The sequence below is a fragment of the Sceloporus undulatus genome, unplaced genomic scaffold (genome assembly GCF_019175285.1).
Source record: "Sceloporus undulatus isolate JIND9_A2432 ecotype Alabama unplaced genomic scaffold, SceUnd_v1.1 scaffold_17, whole genome shotgun sequence".
NCBI lineage: Eukaryota > Metazoa > Chordata > Lepidosauria > Squamata > Phrynosomatidae > Sceloporus > Sceloporus undulatus.
Genome location: NW_024802939.1, coordinates 1,666,489 through 1,689,384, shown reverse-complemented (window position 1 = coordinate 1,689,384; position 22,896 = coordinate 1,666,489). Strand labels below are relative to the sequence as shown.

Genomic DNA, 22,896 nt, shown 5'->3' with positions numbered 1-22,896 from the left:
TCAGTATACAAATAATAGTTTTTAAAAAGTATCTCGGCCATATAAGGAAGTATATGGTTTTGTTTAAAAATCAGTATACTTCCCTTATAAGGAGCACTCCAAGTACAGAAGTGATATAAAAGTGTGTACTAGCTAATTTCCGTATTGTATAATGTGGGTCTTACATTGCCCCAAAGCAACACCTACTGAACAAAAGGGAAAGCCCTTCTAAACTACCTTTAAAACATTGCCTGCATCCAAAACTTGCTTGTAAGTACATTCCCACTTTCTGCATCTACCTTAGACTAGCAATAAAAAATACCGGTATGTTGTAAGCAGCTGAGGAAAAGAAATAATTGTCTTAACTGTTGCAAACTGACCCCGACATCATTAAACACTTGTTGGAAGGCAGCATGTGCACAATGCATACTATTAGATGTTCAGCTCAAGCTCCCAGTTTCATCTCATAAAACTGACAGCACTCAGGGAAATGTGGGCACTGGGTCTGAATTTTAACATGACTATTTAAATGCTGCACATAAAGTTTACAGACCTGTTTGTTTTAAAATAAGGGTAGAGTCTGACTTTGCTTTAAGTAGCATGCTAGAGGGGGGAAAGGAATGCAACAATACTCCGTACTCATTATTCATGAATGTTGGCTCTTAACAAGAGTCCAGTAACATCTCTCTCTCACACACACACACAGAATGCTTAGGATATGAAAACTGCAAAACTGCTTAGGACAAGAATCTCACACAAAATTGCCCATTAACATATGAATCCCCCCCCCCCTTCAATTACATAATAGGAGTTACTGTGGAGGAGAGAGGAGAGTTGCCTCCAGTTAAGCATTCATAAATACAAATCTGCTGGGACAAGAGTCAGGCGACTTAGTCCCTCTTCCTGAAACTTCAGAATGTGTGCTCTAGCAAAATGCTATGTTCGTTTTTAGGTCAACTCTGAAGGGGGAAAACCTGTGAGACCTGGGTTCATTCACAGCCCCAGTGTAATGAGTTGTGGCAGGCTCTGCCTCTCTTGATGAATATATTTACACTACTGCTTTTTGCCTGAAAAGATGCCTCCATTATAAAATAAAATTACAAATACCTAGAAGCAGTTGAATAGTAGGAAACACCACTTTGGGAACAAAAATGACAATACACAGCAAAGATCACAGCAAGCATTTGATGAACCTTTGGCATATACCATAAACTTATAGGCTTTACATATTTGTATCTTTTTCAGGGGTGATAACTGTGTCTCCAGCTGATACTGAATTGCTTGTTCCAGAATTTTTCAAAGGATATCCTGGATAGGGCTGCTGGGAGTTACAGTCCAACAAAATCTAGAGGGCAACAAAATTCTCACCTCCTTTGTTGCTGCTATTAACTGCCCTGAAGTTGACACTGACTCATGGAGACCCTGTGGATGAGACATCTCCAAGCCCCATATCCTCCACTTTTCTGCTTAATTTCTGCAAATCCAGGCTCATGATCTCTCTATCAATCTGATGTGTGGTCCTTCTACTTCCCCCTACCTTTCCTAGCATTATTGTCTTTTCTAATGAATCATGCCTTTTCATCACCTCCTACCTACTGGAAATTCTGCTCCTCTGCCATCCATCTTTGGAAGCTTTTACACCAGAAAATGGCCTCATGGTTCCACCTCTGCTCATGCACCACACAGACACACAGACCTATAACCATGAAGACTAGAAACTGGCTTTTAAAAAAAGAACTGAATTTCCAAATTCAAATCTCTATGCAACATGCCATGCTCCTACTCTGATTTTGCAGGCACCATACAGAATACATAAAACACAGGCTAAAGCTTACTCTTTTCTCTTATTCCCCTTTCTCTCTTTCTCTTATGGATAAATGTACACACATCACCAACTTGAATGTTCCAGACATCTCATGTGTCCTGTCTTCTATCTTGCACTGGCAGGCTATCGTAGTTAATGATGCTAAGGTGAAGGGTATGGCTTGTCTAGTTGCCTTATGTTCTCCATCTACCATCACATATCCAGTGCTTGGAGTTAACACACTATGCATAATGATGTTACTTATTACATTTAAGTATTTCGATAGCAACAGTGATAACATTTGAATTTTTGTATGAGAAGAGAGATCTATTCATTATTTCAGAAACATTACCAGTGAGTGATTTAAGACAAATCTTAGTAAACACCCCCATTACTTTGTGCATTGAGACTAATGCATTACTACTGTGCTACATTAGTAATGCATTAATAATGTGCATCTCACTGTACTAAAAATAATGCATCAACAACATGTTAGTCCCTACTCTTGAGTAACATGTCAAAAAAGGTGTGTTGCATTTTTGAACTATACTTCTAAACTTTGCAAATGCAAATGTTATTACCTAAAGTCACATATGCTTCTAATCTATAAATGCCAACTAATCCTATCACCAAAGTCAATGGCTCTAAATCTGAAAGAGCCATACTTATGAAATGTTATTTTTCATTAATAACTACTAGCCTAGATAGGAAATGCCTGAGATCTGTGGCACTGCAATTTCCCCTGCTGTTGAGCAAATGATCAGTAGCATGAGATACCTGTAAGGAGCTCACTCCACCCTACTTTCCAAAGGACAAGCATGCTGTACAGGTACAGTTCTGTTCTGGCTGATCTCTGGAAGTAGGAAGATGGGATCAAATAAGATGTAACATATGTGTGAATGCATGCCTTATCAGAATGCCCTTGCATTCACAATGTGGGTAGGTAATATACTCTTGGAAATCTATTCCTGTTCATGGATAGTCTTTCATGGAATTCCAGCATGAGCTGGAAGTTTAAATCTATCTTCAGTTGCTAGTCTCCTCTAGAGTAGTCCCATCCTGACTCAGTTACTGAAGGGTAGGTTAATACTTCGGTAAATTCTATTTGATTCAATAGCTCTACTTTAGAAATCGGAATTAGGCCTTAGTGTCTCGAACGATAATATAATCCATCTTGCAATATGAAACTCACTGCTCTCCTCAGAGCACCAGCAAGAGTATCAGCAAGTCTGTACATTATCACCCCTTCTGCAAGATATCCTTTATAAAATTACCTAATGAAAAAAAGAGTAGATTTGGCTCTAAAATAAATTCCAGCTATTAATATAGTACATAAATGAACTGCTGTTTTTCTGTTCCTGATTATGCTCAACATTATTTATAAATGGAAATTTAAGTAGTATATTTTCCCCATAATTTTGTGTCCTGGCAGGTGGCTTTCTCCCCCTCTCCCTCTCCTCATGAGGGATGTTACTGCTATAACTTGGTCTAATAAAACTGCAACTTTGGAGGAAAATGAGAAACTGCAAAGGCTTAAAAGAGTTAGCAGCAATAAACCCATGGACTTCAATTAATTTCCAGTAAGAGATTGGTTTAGGGCCAACAGCAGAAATTCTATTCTGTCCATGTTAAAATTAGGTTTCACCACATTTACTTTTTATAACCTATATAAAAGTCAAGTTTTTAAAAAGTAATAAATATCTAAAAGCCATTTCAGCAGACTGGCAAAGACACTTTGTATGCTTGAAACTCATCCTGCATATTTCTCTCTACGCAACAAGGATCCATAGCTGATCAAGAGCCTAAAATGTCAAACTAACCAGGAAAATAGCCCAGTTTCCAGTACATTTGACTGCGTTTTAATGGACCTCCTTCCAAGCTACTTCTGCATGGAAAAGTGCTGGCAAAAGAAAGGAAAACTAAGAGATCATGTGGTTATAATTATGGCCAGGAAAGGAATATTTCTGCAGTTCAGCGGTGAAGTAAAACTCTGTCGCTGTCTGCTCCCAATAGTGTCCATCGCAAAACAACTGCCTCATTAAATCTCTGCAGTAAGATTAATATGCCGTAGCTGCACTACATTTATAACTTGGTACTCCATAAAAAGCACATTTAATGGAAAGAGCTAGAGCTTTGATACAAACTATTACTAGAAAAACTTGTAGCAGCATGTATGGAGTTTCGTATGCTACCCTCATGTGTGAAACTGCTGTAAAGTTTTCTGTATCAGCTTGAAGTCTGAAAGTTCTTTCTTTCTTTCTTTCTTTCTTTCTTTCTTTTTTTTTGCCACTCTCAAAAAGAAACATAGAACTAGTAAATTTATCACTGGATACAGATGTACTAACTCTTTTCAGGTGCCCTCCCAGTCCAAAACCGGCGTGGCTAAAGGAGCATTAACAGGTGACACTCTCATATGAGCAATTTAAAAGAAAAAAGTTTGGCTATGGTTTGCCTTGTGTTCAAGATGAAGAAAAATCTGATTTTGAGGTGACAGTCCTCAGAAATGTTCTTATTTTGTTAGAAAGTTCCACCAACCTTTCCAGTTTGAAGCCTGAACAGGTTTTCTCCTTTTCTGATCATGATCATCCTTCATCGTGGTACAGCATTATATCTACATCAGTACTGACTGTGGTTTGTGTACAGTACAATCCCCGTATCCACAAGACTAGTAATCACAGTTTTACTTACCTGCATCTAGGGGGTAAAGGTGTCTCTAGACATCTGGATGCCCTCCATGGTTAACCTCCAGGGGAAATATAGGGTTCACCATTATTTGCAGCTGTTGCTATTTGCAGTAAGTCTGAGAATGTATTCCCATGGATAAAGGGATCATACTATATTTAAAACATTCCATTTTTGTTCTTGATAAAACTAATCAGATGCTCATATAACCACAAATTGCAACTTCATTTATAAAACTGGATTTCACTCTGGTTATAAGGACAATACTGGATTGTGCTATTGCAGAGATAACCCTATACCATAGTTAATGAGAGCCAGCATGGCGTAGTGGTTTGAGCACTGGACTAAAACTCTGGAGGCCAGAGTTCAAATTCCTGCTCAGCCATGGAATCCCACTGGGTGATCTTGAGGAAGTCATGCTTTCTCAGCCTCAGGGGAACGCAAAGGCAAAGGCAAATCCTTGCTAAACAAATCTTGCCATGAAAACTCTATGATCAATTAGCCTTAGAGTCTCCATAAGTCAGAAATGACATGAAGGCACAACAACAACAACAACAACAACAATTGTAAAAGCAAACCATAGAAGAGAGAAATCTTCCAAAAGAAAGGGGATGGAGAATATTATAACCATCCTTTTGCCTAATCTAGACAAAAAGTTGAGTATATTATGCCTGTAATACCATCAATATGGCATTACTGTGTCTGATATACTATAATACTTAAGCTGGTATATAAGCTATGAAATATAATAAGCAAAACAGACAGCAATCAAGTGCTCAACATTATTTCTTTATTAGTGAAAAACCTGACATCTAGGATCTTTTCTGGTGCAATGGCAATGTGGAAGGGATCGAAATAATTTAGTTTTTTCACAGAAGAAAATAGTATTTATGATATTTCTAAAAGCACTGAAATACTGAACACTATTCATTTTGGTGTCACAAAAAAGCACTGGGAAATTAAAACAAAAACATTTTGTGTGTGTTTGTGTTTGTGTCTTGTACAGCTACGCCTTGCTTTTCTTCTAATAAATGCTTAAAGTGTCCCAAAAATATATTATTCAAGCGTGTCAATCACTTAATTATACATTGGGATTTAACAGAAAAGCAGAGTGATGAGATGGGTTTACTACAAATCTCCTTTACAAGTGATGAAGCAACAAAGCAGGTCAAACATTCTGGAAAAATATATTCATTTCCTCATAATTTATTTTCTAGTCACTACTTTCCTTCAAACAGAAATATGCATGGAATTTTATTTTTTTTCCCAACTAGTTATAGACATTCCCAGGAAAACTAGAAGAAATTCCACATGTTGTTAAACAATTAGTACTCTATGCCCTGCTTGGGCTAGTAAAGGAGTAAAATAGAACATACATGGTTTACCAGAAATGTAGGGCTGTACAGACAGCCCCAAAGGAGTGGCATCCCACTGTCCCTTTCAGCATTGGACTGGGGCTGCAATAACCGCATGCCATGGCCCCAATCCAGAAATTTTATGATCCCAAAAAGGCCAGCAAAATGCTGTTCCTTTTTAAAATAGCAAAAAGCCATCCTTGCTGTGGTGATAATGGTTTTCCGCTGATTCTTTGGTGCAGTGCATCTAAACGCTGTGCCAAAGAAACGGCGTGACACGGTCCACCATGCAGTCAGGTGTTCAGTGTGACACTGGCATTGGGGAGGTGTCGGGGTGGCTGGCATACGGTTGCCACATCCCCACTCCAGCCCAATACCGGTGTTTAGTGCCAGTCTGTATAGCCCCTTAGGCAACACAATAATAATGAAGAACATCTAAGTTAACTTGGGGGGGAGGAGGGAATTGTATTACTAAGTAATTTGTCACATATAATACATTTTCACAATTATTAGACACTTCATAAAGGAAGCACTCTTGTACATTAGTTGTGATAAAATGCTTGGCTTCTTCAGTCTAAGGAATCCACAGTTGATAAAAGCAAAGTCCCTCCTTTAAGATTTCTTGAGACTTTCAAAGAAGATCCATAAACAAACAGCAAAACAGAACACAACACAATGATTTCACCGAACAAAGACTATTTAAATACAGTTTTTCATAATGAGTAATCAAACAAATTAAAAGACTTAATCATTCATTAAAGTATAGAAACTATGTATTTTCCCATAGGAGAAACAAGTAACAAAAGAGAGTCATTGTAACAAACATGCTATTAACCCCCTTATAGCTGTTCATTATAATGAACAGGTCAGGTTTCTAACCTAAAATCTTTCTGGTTGAAGTAAAGATTTAGCAACAAAACTCACAGTGATTTAAATGTAGGGATCAGTAGCTGCTAACAAATTCAGTGGATTAAGATTTAAAGTATCTGCTAATTTATGAAAGCTACTAGACTGCAGAGTCTCTTTCAGCTTTTCATGTATTAAACTACTACAGGAGTTTTATTTTTTAATGTTCAAGTTTACAAAATATTTTGCTGTCTCTATTGCATGCGTAAAGGAAGGGTAGTGGTACATAGCACAGGTGGCATGAAAGTGGATTGCCAAAATATTTAATTAAATAAATCTTTAGTTGCACACAAACCTGGCTCACAAGCACAACAGCACTTTCATATGTAAGATTTGTTCTAAAATCCTTGTTAGATCTAAACAGTTAGATGGGTTTGCAAATAAAGATCCATGCATCCTCACGACTGTCATTTATCCATCATACTGAAGTCATGATGAGTGAGCGTGAGGAGGTTGGGAGAAAAGAGAGAAACTGATGAGAGGTTTGATTGGGTTTCTATATAACTCCAGGAATGAAAGGATAGTTTTAAGGTAAAAGGAAATCTAGGAATGTGACATTTACCTGTCTGTGCAGCTGACTGTCCTACACTTCCCTGGTCCTCTAATTCATTTTCTTCTACTGTCAGGGAAAAATAAAACAAACAAACAAAAATAATGTTAGATGAGTGCTGTAAGGTATTCCATGCACACACATCATTCACTACTTTGTTTTTAAGGCCAACAATGTCCCCTCTTCATGGTAAAGGCAAATTCTGCCTAGCTGCCTGCCTGACTCACAATATAACAATTTAAACTAAGTGGCTTTATAGACAACTCCAAAAAAATATTGTTGATAGTAAGAAAATTCAAGCATCAGAAATGGTAACCAGTATAAACAGTATCCTGTGTTGAAAACTCTTAACACTGTAGACATCAGGTATGTGTACTTCCTTAAATTCTTCAGTGATTTTTAAATTGCCAAGAAAAATATTTTAGAGTTTTGTGCATTAAAATTGTCTGCCTAGTGCACAGCTCTCTTTATCTTGACTGCAGAACTGTCAATTCCAGCAAGCCTTCCATTTTGGCTGAGTAATGATCAGTTGCACTGCAACTATTCCTACAATTTACATTTGGCTGTAGCATCTGAGTTGGGCTCTGGAGCAATTTGTAGGGGAGGGAAGGCATGATGACAAAGAGAAATGTGAAGTAGAATTGCCTTTCTTTCTCTCATTTGCTCTCTTTTTCTCTTTTGAAAACAAAAAACCCTCCTTAACAAAAATCACTTAGTATTCTGATTTGAATGAACAGTAGAAAAAAAGTGGACCTGTTTTCCAATTTGGGGGATTTTAAGTTTCCTTGGTCATATATTAGGAAGTGGTCTTGAAACCAAGATAGACATAGAAACAAATCCTTGGCAAACATGCAAACAGTTGCTTAGTCAGATGTTTAAGTCTAACAAGCTGGATGTGGTACCAGCAGGTATTTGATACCAAAAACATTCCATGGAGGCATTATATGTTATGCCTTATTACCTAATATAACTTTTACTTGTATTCTGATATTAGTTGTTCTACGGAACCAACCATATAAGGCAGAAGGGGAGGAATAACCTAAATATGAATGTGAATGACAAGAGTATTATCAAACATAATTAAGAATATCTAGCCAGAGAGTTTCCCTTTTGGGACCGCAGCTCTCATGAGCACCCCCTTTTAACCTGCTTAATGCAAAGCACACACATTTCAAGCAGCCTGTGGATATATGTACACATTCTCTCTCTCTCACACACACACACACACTCACACACACACACACACACACACACACACACACACTTCTATTTAAATATGTTGGCCTTATCACTGCTTGTGGTAACCAAGTATAGCTTTGTAGCAGTGAAGCTGAAACCTCTCTCTGAACCCATCCCAATTCTTTGTACCCATTTCTCAAACTTCTGACCTCATTAAGAGTCAACAATTTCATTTTGAGAAATGCTAAGAAACTTCTATAAAAAGTGGTAGCACACAGCAAAAAGTTAGATGTCACAAAAACAAGGAGCAAAAGATTGGAGATAGAATGGTGGGAAAGGTTCAGTCACCGTGTGTGTGTGTGTGTGTGTGTGTGTGTGTGTGTGAAGGAAACAGCCTGGTATACATTTGTCTGTAACAAATTTTGTATCAGGAAGATTCCTAGATGAAACTCCCTCTCAACTCACCTGAAGTGGGATTGGGGAAGGCAAATCTGTCCAAAAAGGCTGGAGTGCTTTTGGCAAGCCAACTTCTGGCTAGCAAATATCAAATAAAACTTTCTAAACCTATCAAGCCCATCTAACAGATCAGGAGGGTGCAGAAGACATTAGGTCATGGACTCCATTAGGGCAAACCAAGCAGTCTAGATGCCATTCTAGAAAGAAGAAATAATAATACAAAATGCTGCTTGCCTGATAAGCCTGTTTTCTGGCACTGGATGGCAAAACATAGTATGAATGGGAAAGAGGGACACTGTGAAATCCCTTCATATAGACAGAAGTGTGAAAAACTGTCCCTTGAACCTAGACTGTATTAAACTGGGATGAGACTTAGTCCTGCCAGTCTTGGTTTCTCAGTCAACTCTGAGAAAACTTGTGAACTCTGCATAAAAACAATTTCAAACAGCAGGAATATCTAAGAAGAACACTCCACATAAATGCTGTGTGTTTGCAGGAATAGAACAAGAGGCAACAGTGATATTCTGGCCTTACTTTGCAGCAGGCCCACTTGAAAGAAAATTTATCCCACTTCTTCCCTGCTGAGTACAATATTCAGAAGTTCAGTTAGATGGAAAACTCCCTGCTTTGCTTCTCTCCCACTGGCAACTGTGGGGAACGATTAGTTACTTATTTTTAACTGTTTCTTGACATACACTACAGTGAAGCATGGTTAACAGTTGACAGTGCTCATGTGGGTGTGTCAAATTTTAAGTGTACATTAGGCTTTGGCTACAGCTGTATATTGCCAGGGAGAGGGCATTTCTCATGAAAAGGTGTTTACTTTTTCTTCTAGGATTTTGTGTGGTTCCCAAAATAAATGAACAATCCAAAAATTGTTCAAATTTTAGTGAAGAGTTATGCAGTTGACCATCCGTATTCATGGGCTCTTCATCTATGGAGTCAGTCATGCACATCCCTGGATACTGTGAAAATATCACACATCACAAATAAAGAATCCAAACAGCAAAACTTTATTTTACCATTTTATTCAAAGAACACTATTTTACTCCACCACTTTATAATGGGACTTGAGCATCCACAGGGGATCCCAGAACCAAAGCTCAGTGGATGCAAAGGGTCCACTTTCTAAGTAAACTGTACAGCTAAGAAAAACGTAATATGTAAATATGATAAAACAAATCAGGAATTTAGGGGCGGTACAGACTGCCCTTTTACACCATGCTGGCGCCAATTTTAGGGTTAGGGACTGCGCAGCAACTGCACAGTCCCTAACCCTAGCATGGTGTGGCGGCACTATAATGGCGGTATCCCATCCATATGGGTGCAGCCATTGTAACATCATGCATGTGCCATGTCCAAATGGTGTGGTGCGGACGTGATGTCTCTATGCTGCCCCAGGCCACTTATGGCGGCCTGGTGGTCCGCGCAGAAAAGAGCTTCAAAATGGAGCACCTTTTCGGTGCATACATCATTGGCACAGCAACCAAATACCCACGCCAACATGCAGAGGGGAAAGGGGCCGCCTCTTTCTCCTCTGTAGCGCCGGACCTGTCGGGTTGCAATGGTTGTTTAAAAATTCAGGGCAACCCTTTTTCCATGACAAAGAGAAACAGTATTTTGCCGCTTCTCTTTGGCCTGAAAAATATGGGATTGGAGCCACAGTGGCTGCTGGTGATGTTGCCCTAGCCCCAATCTGGCATGAACAGGGACGGCTGCAGGCCACCCCTATTGGGTGGTCTGTACTGCACCTCACACATCCTAATTTCAAAGACTTCAGTGCTACCTGCTTAAATTTTAGTAAACCTAAGTCATTAAACTTGATACTGAGACTTAAGCAAGTCATGCAAGGCTGCCCATGAGACACTGCTGGGGATTTTTTTCTTATATCAAAGTTATCAACTAAACAGCCAGTTCAACATTTTCTTAGTGGCCATTCTGAAGAAGAGAAATGAGCCTCATCCTTTGATATTGGTTACAAAATCCCTTAAAGATCCACACTGCAGAAGGAACTCAGCAGTCAACCTGCCAATGCCAGAGCTCCTTAATAGCTACTGTGGTGTTAGCATCCTGCTTGTACTGGCAGATGTCGGTTAAGTAGCACTTGATAAGATCAATTTAACCTTACACTCACTTTGCAGATTTGGCCTATGCAAAATTACTAAAACAAAACTTAAGGAATAGAGATGAAGTAACACCAAAATATGGTAGCTTCTACCAGTGGTTTGCTGTGCTCAATTTGTTGTCTCCCTTAAATATGCCATCCATATGCTGATGACACACTACTTTCTCCTTTTCATCTAAACTATCCTAATTCTAAACCAGTATCTGATGTATGTAATGGTCTAGAAGAGGGTGGACAACATGAACTTAATCCATACAAGACATTCAGTCAGATCAAGGAAAAGGGATTTGACCTGTGCTGGATGGGATCACACACCCCTTGTAGACTCAGGTGCATTGTTTACCTTCAGTCCTAAATATAACCCTGAACTTTGATGCCCAGACTTCAGTGACTAAGAATTATTGCCTTCTGCTAGCTGAGGCTTGTGTACCAACTATGCCTGTTTCTGAGAAATCTAATACTAATGTACATTTTAACTACAGGAATACAATACCATGCTGTATGTGAGGATGCCTTTCAGGAGTGTTTAGATACTTTGGCTGTTCCAGAATTCCGTAGAAAGAATTTTAACCAGATCCAAGCCAATGTACCCAAAGAGCAGTAATCTCCCATACAAATCTTCTTGGACTCTGATCTCTTGAAGAGCAGAGTATCTCATGGTCCCGCCACACTCAGAAGCGTATTTGGCAGGGATATGAGTAAGGTCTCTCTAAAAGGTTATTGGTAGGCTGTGAAACTCCTTTGCCAAGGGAGGTTAGGTTGGATCTTTCCTTGCTGTCAATCTGCCTTTGGGAGGCAGGCATTTGACAGTCAAGCTAGGTTTCTGTAAGAGTGAGTTTAATGTGACCAGATGCCACCTTCCCTCATAGTTTTTCCTTCATGGTTTTTAATAACTTAGAGGTCTGATGACTGAGGGGTGAAATATATGGGCAGGAAAATGTGGCTTGAAGATGCCTTTTCTGAAAATGATCCCAGTCTCCACCAACCACACTATTGGCTGGCTCCAAGCAGGGACGTAGCCAAGGGGGGGTTCTTGGGGTCCGGACCCCCCCCCCTTCCATTAGAAAAATGAATTGTCTGTGCTGCTGCACCGCTGCTCCCAAGCCCCATTATAATGGTGACACTTAGTCTGGACCCCCCCTTCCTAAAATCCTGGCTACGTCCCTGCTCCAAGGTGGCTGGAGTCCACATGTCATGACCACATGGTGTGGCTTCAAACAACACCACTGGGTACTTTTCTTTTTTTGGTTCTCCACACCATTCTTGCATGCAGCTTGCATGGCCATCCCTGTTAACCTGCACACAGTCTCATGTACTTTGCTCCACCGGGACAGGGCATTAGAGCAGAGGTGTGCCCATGCAGATGCTGGAAATATCCAAGCATGCCCCTCTTCCCCTCCCCTTTCCATTGCATTACATTCAAAGAAAAAGAGAAAGAGCACAATCAAGATATCATGATAGTGCCTAGTCTATTTGCATTTTTGTCTGTATGGAGCATTGTTTTGATAACACTAATCGTTGTCTCTAGTTTTCTCTATGCTCAATACTTCGCTGCATAAAATAACTATTGAATTGTAGTCCCAGCTAGCAGCTTCCATGGACAGCCTTGAAAGGTAAGACACAAAATTGTTAAGCACCCCCAAAAACTCAAATACTGCAATACTGGCCAACACAGATAAACAGCAAACACTGATAAAGAAGTAAAACTGAATCCCTATCAGCAATTCAGTCCATAACAGCCAACTAATCACTAACACCTGCTAATCAACCACACCAAAGGCAACAGAGTGATAGGCCTTCATCCATCATATCATAATGCCATAAGTCTGCCTGAAGCCAAAGAATGGCTTCAGAATTCCAATGTGTTCCCCTGCACACAAGATGGGAATGGGCTATGTGTTAAATAACTCTCTCATTTTCCATCCAAACAAAATAAGTGTATTTTGGGGGGTTTTTCCCAAGCTATTAACATAGCAAGAGTTGAGTCTAGTTTACACAAAAGTTATCTGAAGGTGGAAGGTACCATATATACTCAATTATAATTTGACCTCATGTATAAGTCAAGGGCAGGTTTTGGGACCAAAATTATGGATTTTTATATGACCCATGGATAAGTCAAGGGTAAAATGTAGGAGCATATAACAAAGGGTGAAGCAAAGGAAAATAATGCTAAAGAATTTTTAAAATGTGAACAGGTGTAACTATTTGTGCTCACTCTAAAACCTGGATGGAAGAGGAGGGAACTACAGTAAATGGTAGCTGTGCAATATATGGGTCAGGCAATCAAGTGTGGACAGGGCTAAAATAAGCTGACCCAGTTTTTCTGGGTCAATTTGTTGATTAAAATTTCTAGACTTATATATGAGCATAAACAGCATACATCATTGGGGAAAAATCAGCACAGAACCTTTTGAATATTATATATTCCAAGCTACTTTCCACAACTGCTTGCTAACTTCTGGATAGCTACTTCATGACATGATACCTGTTTCTCTGAATGGAATAAGTGCATGTCCTGCAACCTCACATTCAATTGGGGGAACTTTACAAAATGCTATGTATGGTGCAATGACTGCTGCTTCCAACACTGTATTTGCTCAGGACAGAAATGTATACTACAGGACACAGGACAATCTTCTCTGATATGAGATATTGAAGAAAAGAATGGAGGAAGGGCAACAGGTAGGTTTTAAATTTGCAAAATAGACTACAAAGTTGTTCTGCACCAACTAGATGTATTTAAATTAGGAAAAAGGATTGACAATGAAGTGACAATGAGATAGGAATATTATCTAGATGTTAATACATTACTATTTCCCAATACTAGTAGCAGCTTCATACAGTAGGACCTTGTTATCCACTGGTGTTTGGTTCCAGGATCCCCATGGATAACAAAATCCATGGATGCTCAAGCCCCATTAAATATAATGGCAGAGCAAAATGGTGTCACTTATATAAACTGGAAAATCAAGGTTTGCTGTTTGGAATTTACATTATTTTGAATATTTTCAAAGCTGTGGACCCTTGAATCTGTATTTAAAAGATCTGTGGATAAGGAGGGCTGACTGTACTTCATGCAACTATTATATCAGCTACTTATATTCTAGAGACTGGCTACATGTTAAATTTTTACTTTGCAAATACAAATCAGCTCTTCTGGAGACTCTTTTCATCCACAAATTATCACACTCGATTCATGTAAACTACAACAGCCCACTGCCCATATCTGAACTGTAGGAAATGTTGCCTGTAGATTACCCGATCCAAGAAAAGTTAGCTAAAAAAAATTCTGTGCACAGCCCTATCTCCTATCAAGAGTGAGAGCCTCTTGCACTTCCGATGTAGGATTAAAGCTACAAAGTGACAGCTTGAAGAGAGCCTCTGTAAGTCCTTGTTTCAGAGATGTGATATCCTATGAAATAAGGGAACATCCAAATTTGAGCAAGTGTTTAGTAATGCCCACAGAGGATAAAAACATTATTTTCCCTTTGCTATAGGAACACAGGCTATACATTTGATTAGGCTAGCTTTTAAATAAGGTCAGGTTTTAAAATGTGCTGTTGAAGCTTAACAGAGAAAAGAATTGAGAAAACAATGGGTAAAAACAACACTGTAAGAATACAGTGAGAAAGTACATTTAAACTTAAAGAAAATCCTTTATGGACTACAAAGACTGTGATTTATTATATTTATGCCAAAACAAACTATAATAAAAATAAAAGCTTTGGATAATTGAAAATGTCTATTTTCTTCTACACAAGGAAGGTTAATAAATTTTTAAAAGATACCTACTGCCCTGAATGGCTGAAGCTTTTTTCAGCTTGTTAAACAAAGTAAGAGAAGCAACTTAGCCCAAAATAAACTATAAAAATACATTGCTATTGATTTAATACCCTTCCTAAAAAGGTTTCCTTAAGGAACATGAAATAAAATAAATCTAAAACAGCAACAATGGTTGCTGGATGTAGAAGAGGAGAAAAGATTTTGATCTAATACAATAGTCCAGAATTTATATATATATTTGCATGTATTTTGCATTTCTTGCAGTTCAATAAATATTTGGTAAACCCTCCTGTGCATAAAGATTAGAAGTTCTTTGGTCTTTTCACCCACCTTACACAAGTCTCTTCCCACAAGAATGACAAATTTGCAAGGAAAAAATGCATTCAATCTGCATGTTTGAGTAGTATCAGCAGACAAGTAATAGAGACACTAGACATATTAGCATAATCAATACACAATTTACAGAGCTACCCAGACAGAACAGAAGTGGTATGTGCATGCCATTATTTTACCATCTACAAATTACTGTAATTTCTGGAAGCATCTTTATGCGTTTTCCCTCCCCTGCCTGTTCATGTAAAGCTAATAAGACTCAGAGACTGCCCCCCTCCATTCTTCAAAAAGAAACATTTTAGAAATAGACACTTAAGAACCAGAACAGGAAATGTATGTTAATTCTCTTCCCTTCCAGGAAGTTCAATGGGAGATGAGAATATTTTGCTATTTAAATATTGTTTAATAAGGTTTCCTGATACATGCAAAACTGCAACTGATTCAAACCAGAGCATTCAGGGAAGATTAACTGCAGGATGAAGTACCCATGTAAAACAGAGCATGAAATAGTTCCACTTTGGCCAGTTTACAAATTCACCTATTCTCCCTTCCTCCTTGAAAATGTCTCTGAACAAAATACATTTTCAAGCATCTGTAGGTAACCATATTTTACAGATCTTCTAATGTTTGCCTTTCTTTCCCCATGACTTCTATTATTTCTGGAAATATCATCAAGGATTAAATATGTACATTTAGGGCCCAAAACAGGCAAAAAGTGCCACCTTTGGGCCGATCTGGGGGCATGGCACACAGATGACACATACCTCCGGATCAGGCTGAAGCCATGTCATGGCCATCTAAGGTGGCCCAAACCCAGCCACAAAAGAATCACGAAAAAAGCATTCCTTGCCAATGGTCCATTGTGGACCATGGTGGTGACCAGCTTTGGGACTGTGGCATCTGGTCGCCACCGTCCCGCTCCACTCAGGGCTTGCTTGTAGCTGAAGCTGCCAGAGGTAGCTCCAAGCTGCCCATCTGTTTGAGACTTAGAAGCAGTGGTAGGGGGTGTGGGGGGTGCAGACTGCACAAGGTGACAGCCTAAGGGACGGAGACATCTCTGCTCCTCAAACATCAACCTTTTTGGCAGAAACAGGCTGAGATGAGCAGCAGAATCCACCTTGTCTCAAACATGCATTCTGCCCAAATATTCCATCCATTAGACCACTTATGCTGAAGTTGATATTATTTGAGGTTCAACCAATGAAAGAGACTTCAACCAACTAACTGCTTTGCTTTTAATGTAACTGCAAACTAATTAACTGAGTACAATAAAATTACAGTATCTCAATAAAGGTCATATTTTTAGGTTGTTGAATTAACCGCAAATACCATCTATTACTAGGTCATTTTTAATTCATTGCCTAAATTAAGGATGATTAGTAGATCAGTAAAAAAACCAAAACAACTCTCAGAACTAAAATGTTTTCTGTACATGTTCCTTCCTCCAGCTGTAAAGAAAATCAGCTAGAAAATACCTGAAGAACTCAAATTAATTGCAAGGCAGAAAAATGGGAGGCACAAAGACCATCAACTGATCAATAAAAATATGTATAAATTTAAAGAAACCTTTATACATACATAAGCAGAGAGGCAGAGAGACAGACAGAACCATCTGATTAATATTTATGGCTTGAGGTTAGAAATCAGGTGCCCTGTGCAATTTCTAACCAGTTAAGATAAACACAGCCCAAGAACCATTTCTGGCTAACTACTAGCGACTCAGGGCTTGTCTACATTGTTTATAAACCCCAAATCCCCCCTGGCTTCACTGCATGCTATACACACACAGAGAGACACACACAAACCACACATACACCCCAAAACCAGGTCCAAGCTGTTTACACAAAATCTGGATACAATTTGGGGTTTCTAGAAAATCCAGAGCAAAATGTGGCAACAATAGCCAGCTGTCTTGCCATGCAGTCCCTGTCCCTGCAAGCAGTCCTATTTAGTCGCTTTGCAGGTGCAAGTCACTCCGATGTCAAAACGAGGCTAGGTACCACCAGCGGGCTTGCAGGGAGAGCATGGGAAGTCAGCCATTTGCTCTTCACCAAAAAAAACCACAGCAGGTAAGAGATGGGAATTTGGGGCCAGGATATTGCAGGGACAGCCTGGTGTATTCTGGCAGATGTATACAAGTCCGCAGTAAAGATTCTGGTTATTGCTACTTCACCATCTCTTGAGCTCCTGTCATGAAACAGTTAGGCACAAACACTGAGACAATATTTGGATTGGTGGGTCACAACTGTGCAGGCCTAAATTAGCTCAATAATGGGGTGCCACTTAATTAACTAGACAGGGTTCACAGAAAAGAATCACATACTGTATTTAAATGTATAGCTAATTCAGGGTTTGCCATTATCCATGTGAATTTGCCATTAATTAACACAATAAGGAAGTTAACCATTCAGTTTCTCTACCAGATTGGGAAATCAAATCATGGTTTTTGTGGGGCTTATGATAATGGAGGACCACACAAGCCACTGTGGCATAACAAAGGGTTTGTAAGGCCTCATTGACCAGCCTGTGTCATAGTTAGGCCTACACATTGCCTGTTCAGCCCTACACCTAAGGAAGCACCTTGATTGGGGTAAATGTCTCTTCAGGTATAGTTCTCTACCCATGAAATCATTCTCATGAATTGTCCAGGGAAGGGACAGGCCGTAAGCCTATTGGTGGGACTGACAGAACTTCCCTTCTGTGTCTTCTATCAATATGTCAGATGGTGATGGTGTGTGTATGTGTGTGCATGTGCGCACATGCCATCAGGTCATGAACCCATGAATTGCACAGGATTTTCTTAGGCAAGAATATTCAGGGGTGGCTTTCTTCCTCTGACATACAGTCTAGAGCACCTGGTATTCATTAACAATCCTCCATTCAAGTACTAATCAAGGCTGACCCTGTTTGGTTCCAAGATTATACAGGTATCCTCTCCCGACTGCAAGCTTCAACCTTAAATGTTGACTTGGAAACACTAACCTCACAGGGTTACAGAGATAGTTAACTTCTTTACCATAATGACAATCAAGAAAGCTAAAGAGAAGTAAATTGGTGGCTCTTTTACTCAGTTGTTCAATGCATTTGAATGTGTGAATTGGGGATCCTAATTTGTATTTGCATTTGAATTGGGGATCTAATTTGCATTCCCTGCAGAATTTAAAGACCATGTAAAGAACAGATTTGCAATCTTAAACTTAATTGACTGAGAACCCTAACAAGAAATCAGGACCTAAAGAGGGATATTGTTGAAGAAGAATATAAAATCTCTGCCATACAGAAAGAAAAAGCTTCACTGGATGACTGATAAAACCCTTCAAACATCTGAGAACATCCAAGAAGCAAAAGTAAAAGGAGACAGAAATAGGATCAGGATTCTGAATGCAACTATTCAGCAACTTGTGCATAGGGACAAAGAGAAGGCAACAACAACAACAAGACAGAACATGAGATCTCTTCCCTAAAAGCTGTGAAATTAAAGAGAAATTTAAATCAAGAGTAGGGATGCTTTCTGACTAACAAGGAAACACCTTCTATTATCAGGAAACAATAAAAAGGCAAAGGAAGAAAATAACTTTAGTATTAAAATTAAAAAGATGAAGGGATAACAGACTAATCCAAGGAAAAACCTTGTAATAAGGAAACCACATTTTCAGAAAGCTAAATAGAAGCTGCTCTCAAAACACATAGAAGAAGGAGGAGAGAATCCTCAAAAGCAGATGGCTTAGTGGTAGATCAAGAGAGATGATGATGATGATGATGATGATGATAATAATAATAGGATTTATTTATATACCGCCCAATCACTGGGAATCCGAGCGGTTTACAACAGAGGGGATAATAGATGGTTCCCTGCCCTCAGGCTTACACTCTAAAAGACACAACACAAAAGGAGAAGGGAATGGTGAGGGGATCAGGTCCAGCATTCTTCTCTCCCTCTGAGGCCTGGACCAAGGCAGGTGGACCAGAGGGAGGGCTCTTCTTCTTCCAGGCAGGCCTGGTGGAGCCTGCCTCTCTCTCCCTCAAGATGGTGGATGATGGGAGGGCTTGTCTTCTTCCAGGCAGGCCTGGTGGAGCTAGCCTGTCTCTCTCTCCCTCAAGATGGTGGGTGAAGATGGAATCCATCCACATGCTAACCAAAATCTGCTAACCAATATGGAAAACAAAACAGAAGCCCACAAACTAGAAATAGTCAATATACATTTCAATCTCCAAGAATGGGGACAATAGGATTATAGTAACCACCAGAGCAATGCATTCACCTCCCACACAAGCAAAGTGATGCTCAAGATTTTACAATAAAGACTTTTACCATACATGGTAGAAGAATGCTGGATGTCCAAGCTGAGTTCAGAAAAGAAAGCAGCACAACACATCATATTGACAAGACATACTGGCTAATGGAGCACACCAAGTATTTCAGAAGGAAAAAAATCACGCATCATAAATTACAGCAAAGCCTGTGATTTTGTACCTCATGAAAAACTATGGACTGCACTAAAAGGAAACAGTGTGCCACAGCATTTGATTATCCTGATGCATAATCTATACTCGATGAGATCCAAGAGTCTGTCAGGCATACTCAGGCATGTCAGGACAGGTTACAGAGAAACAGATTGGCTTACAGTTGGTCAGGAGATTGAACATCATATCTATTTAATTTTTATATAGAACATATACATAAAATGTGGAAGAGTTGTGAAATGAGCATTAACTTAAGACATGTAAATAACACTACCTGTATATTACCAGAAGAAAATACGGAAGACTTGGAATGAATATTGTTGAAAATTAAGGAAGAAGGTTCAAAAGCAGGTTTGTTGTTGTTGTGTACCTTCAAGTCATTTCCAACTTATAGCAACCCTAAGGCATACCTATCATCGTGTTTTCTTGACAACTTTCTTCAGAAGAGGTTGACCATTGCCATCCTCTGAGGCTGAGAGCATGTGACCTGCCCAAGGTCATCCAGTGGGTTTCATGTCCAAGCCAGAATCTGAACTCTGTTCTCCAGAGTCATAGTTCAATGCTCAAATCACTGAACCACACAGGTTTACAGCTGAATATTATGAAAATAAAAATAATGTCCAAAAGATTATTTACATAGCTTAAACATCTAAGATGAAGACATCAAAACAAAGATTTTCTCTATACCTTGTATATCTCAATCAAATGGAGCTGTAGTCAAGAAATCAAGATTTGGAAGGGGAGATATGATGAAATTAGATAATATCTTCAAGTGCAAAGATATATCATTAAACACCAGTCAGAATCATCCATGCCATAATATTTCCCATTTCTGTATGTTTGTGAAGGCTGGGCAGTGAGGAAAGATGACAGGAAGGAATTTACCACAGACTGCCAAGAACAGATAAATGAGTTGTAGAACAAATTAGGTCTAAACTCACACTAGAAACCAAAATAACTAACATGAGACTATTGTAATCTGGATGGCCCTTGTGGTCTCTTCCAACTCTATGATTCTATTATTCTACATCATGAAATAAACACAACTCAGTGGAATTGTCACTGAGGTAGAAGACAGGAAAAAACAGGAAAATACAGTGCAGCCTTGCCTTATGGAGGGGATTCGTTCCGAACTCCTCCGCATAAGGCAAATACTGTGTATGCTTGAGCTCCATTGAAAATAATGGGGCTCGTGCATTATGCACGGTGTGCCACCATACGCACGTGCACCATTGCAACCCCCATCGCATGGCTTTCAGCGTAAGATGAAAGTCATGTATAAGGTGCCCACGTATGACGCACTGTAGTATTAAAGATAGATTGACTCAAGTAAAGAAATCACAGCCCTGAGCTTGCAAGCAGGGCTACTGATGATCAGGGATCTTGGAGGTCTCTCAGTCATAGGGTCACAATTAAGATGAAGCCAGTTCATGCTCATGAAATCAGAAAAAAAGGTGCTGCTAATTTCATCAAATTGACGTGGTACAAAGATGTAGGTTTTTTATATATGGCTTTACCATATATAGTGGCCAGGACTAAGGGCTGAAACAGACAGCCTGGTAAAGCCACCTTCCAGGTGAAGTAGGAAAGTGGTGATTAGATGCTGCACTTCCCCAAGACGTCTTGAAACCACCCAGCTTCAAGACACTCTGGTGGTGCAGCATTTATGCACCACACACTGCTGGAGCATCTTGCAATTGGTTTCAAGTGAGGCAGGAATACCTGGCTTTTTGCCAGCCAAAAAATGAGTGGATCTTTGCCGCTCCTTTTTCGGCCAGCTTCAAGGTGGATTGGGGCCACATCATGTGGTTGCTGCTGCCCCAATCTGGCTTCGGCCCCTTCAGGGTGGTCTGTTTCCTCTCTGTAACAGCAATGGTTTCCCAGAGGACTTTTTCATCTGCTATCCCCAGACTGTGGAATGATCGGCCGGAGGAGATACAACAGCTGAAAATGCTGACAACATTTAAAACAGCATTAAAGACAAATATCTTCTGGCAGGTCTACCCAGTCAGTTTTAAATCATGACATTTTAATTGGTATATTTTAAAGAATGTACTATATGTGTATATTTAAATGGTTATATAACATTGTACTTTAACTGTTGGTTTTATGTATTCTTAAAATTGTGTTTATATTTTAACATGTTGTACCCTGCCTTGAGAAAAGGCAAGAAAGAAATAACAATTTGTTGTTGTTGTTTACAGACAGCATAATTGATAACTTACACTTGTGTCTTGGCAAGGAATAGTGTACTCATATACATTCTCTAAGTTTGAATTCTAAAGAGAACTTTAGAAAGCCACTTTAGAGAGCTGGCTCTCCACCTAACGAAGGAAGAATGGGAGGAGAGCATGAGAAGACAGACAGAAACATGATCAAACCTGATTTGAGGAAATTTACTACTTCCCCAGTAGTACCCTTTATCCATCTCGTCTTGTACATGACCACCCTTCCTTCACAAGTGCTTTCGGGGGACATTATGGAGACATGAGAGGCTGCCGTGGTAACACTCAACTTATCTTCTCTGATCTTGCTTATCTTTCTACTTTCTATCTTGGTTTTCAAGTACCGGTATGTGAATGTTTATTTCTATTTATTTTCTATTGTGTCTTTCTCTTGACACAGGATCCAAGGCAGCTTACAATAAATTAAAACCAGTACAGTTATGATCTTATTATGCAAAAATTAAAAACTATCGAAGAATTATTTTAAAAGCACAAAGTTAAAACAAAATTTAAAAAGCACATTTCAACACAATAAACATCTCTTCTGTCACATGAAGGTGTGTCTAAATAAGGTTTTTGCTTACCAATGGAAAGAGAGACAGAGCCCAATAAAAACTTCTGCAGGAAGGAGTTTTGCAGCCTGGAAGCAGCAACTGTGTAGTTCTGTTTGTGGTAACACTGAACTGGATTTCACTTGCTTAAATGCAGTAGTGCTACCAATTTCCATGATACTGTCGCTAATGCAGGGGTGGCTAACTGACACATGGCCAGGGACCACTTTTCAGGTTGCTAAATACTTGAGGGCCTTGCTTTTTGTTTCCGGATGGATGTCTAAAGGTTCTCTTGAAAATTAAAAATATATTAAAAGGATAATTTTAACCAAAATAAATGTTAATTAGTTAATGAACTGAATTTAAAATTTCCCACTTATTATTAAGAAATAAAATCCCCAGTCAAATATGATAATTAGTTATATTTATATTTAAATGTACCAAAATTCACTGTAATATACAGTAGGCCCTTCATATTGGTGGGCTGGTGATCCATGGATTTGG

General features: G+C 39.2%; 1 protein-coding gene across 5 annotated transcripts in view; it reads right to left on the bottom strand.

Annotated features, from left to right (window-relative positions):
• LOC121917413 (zinc finger protein 521) overlaps positions 1-22,896 on the bottom strand; it is a 398,352-nt gene that overhangs the window by 360,501 nt on the left and 14,955 nt on the right. For all 5 annotated transcript variants that reach the window (XR_006101026.1, XM_042443354.1, XM_042443355.1 and 2 more), the window contains exon 2: positions 7,289-7,345. Coding sequence is in view for 4 of the 5 variants with exons in the window: in XM_042443354.1 (XP_042299288.1) it covers positions 7,289-7,345 (57 nt within the window). In the remaining variant the exon portion in view is untranslated. The remainder of the gene's footprint in view (positions 1-7,288; positions 7,346-22,896) is intronic.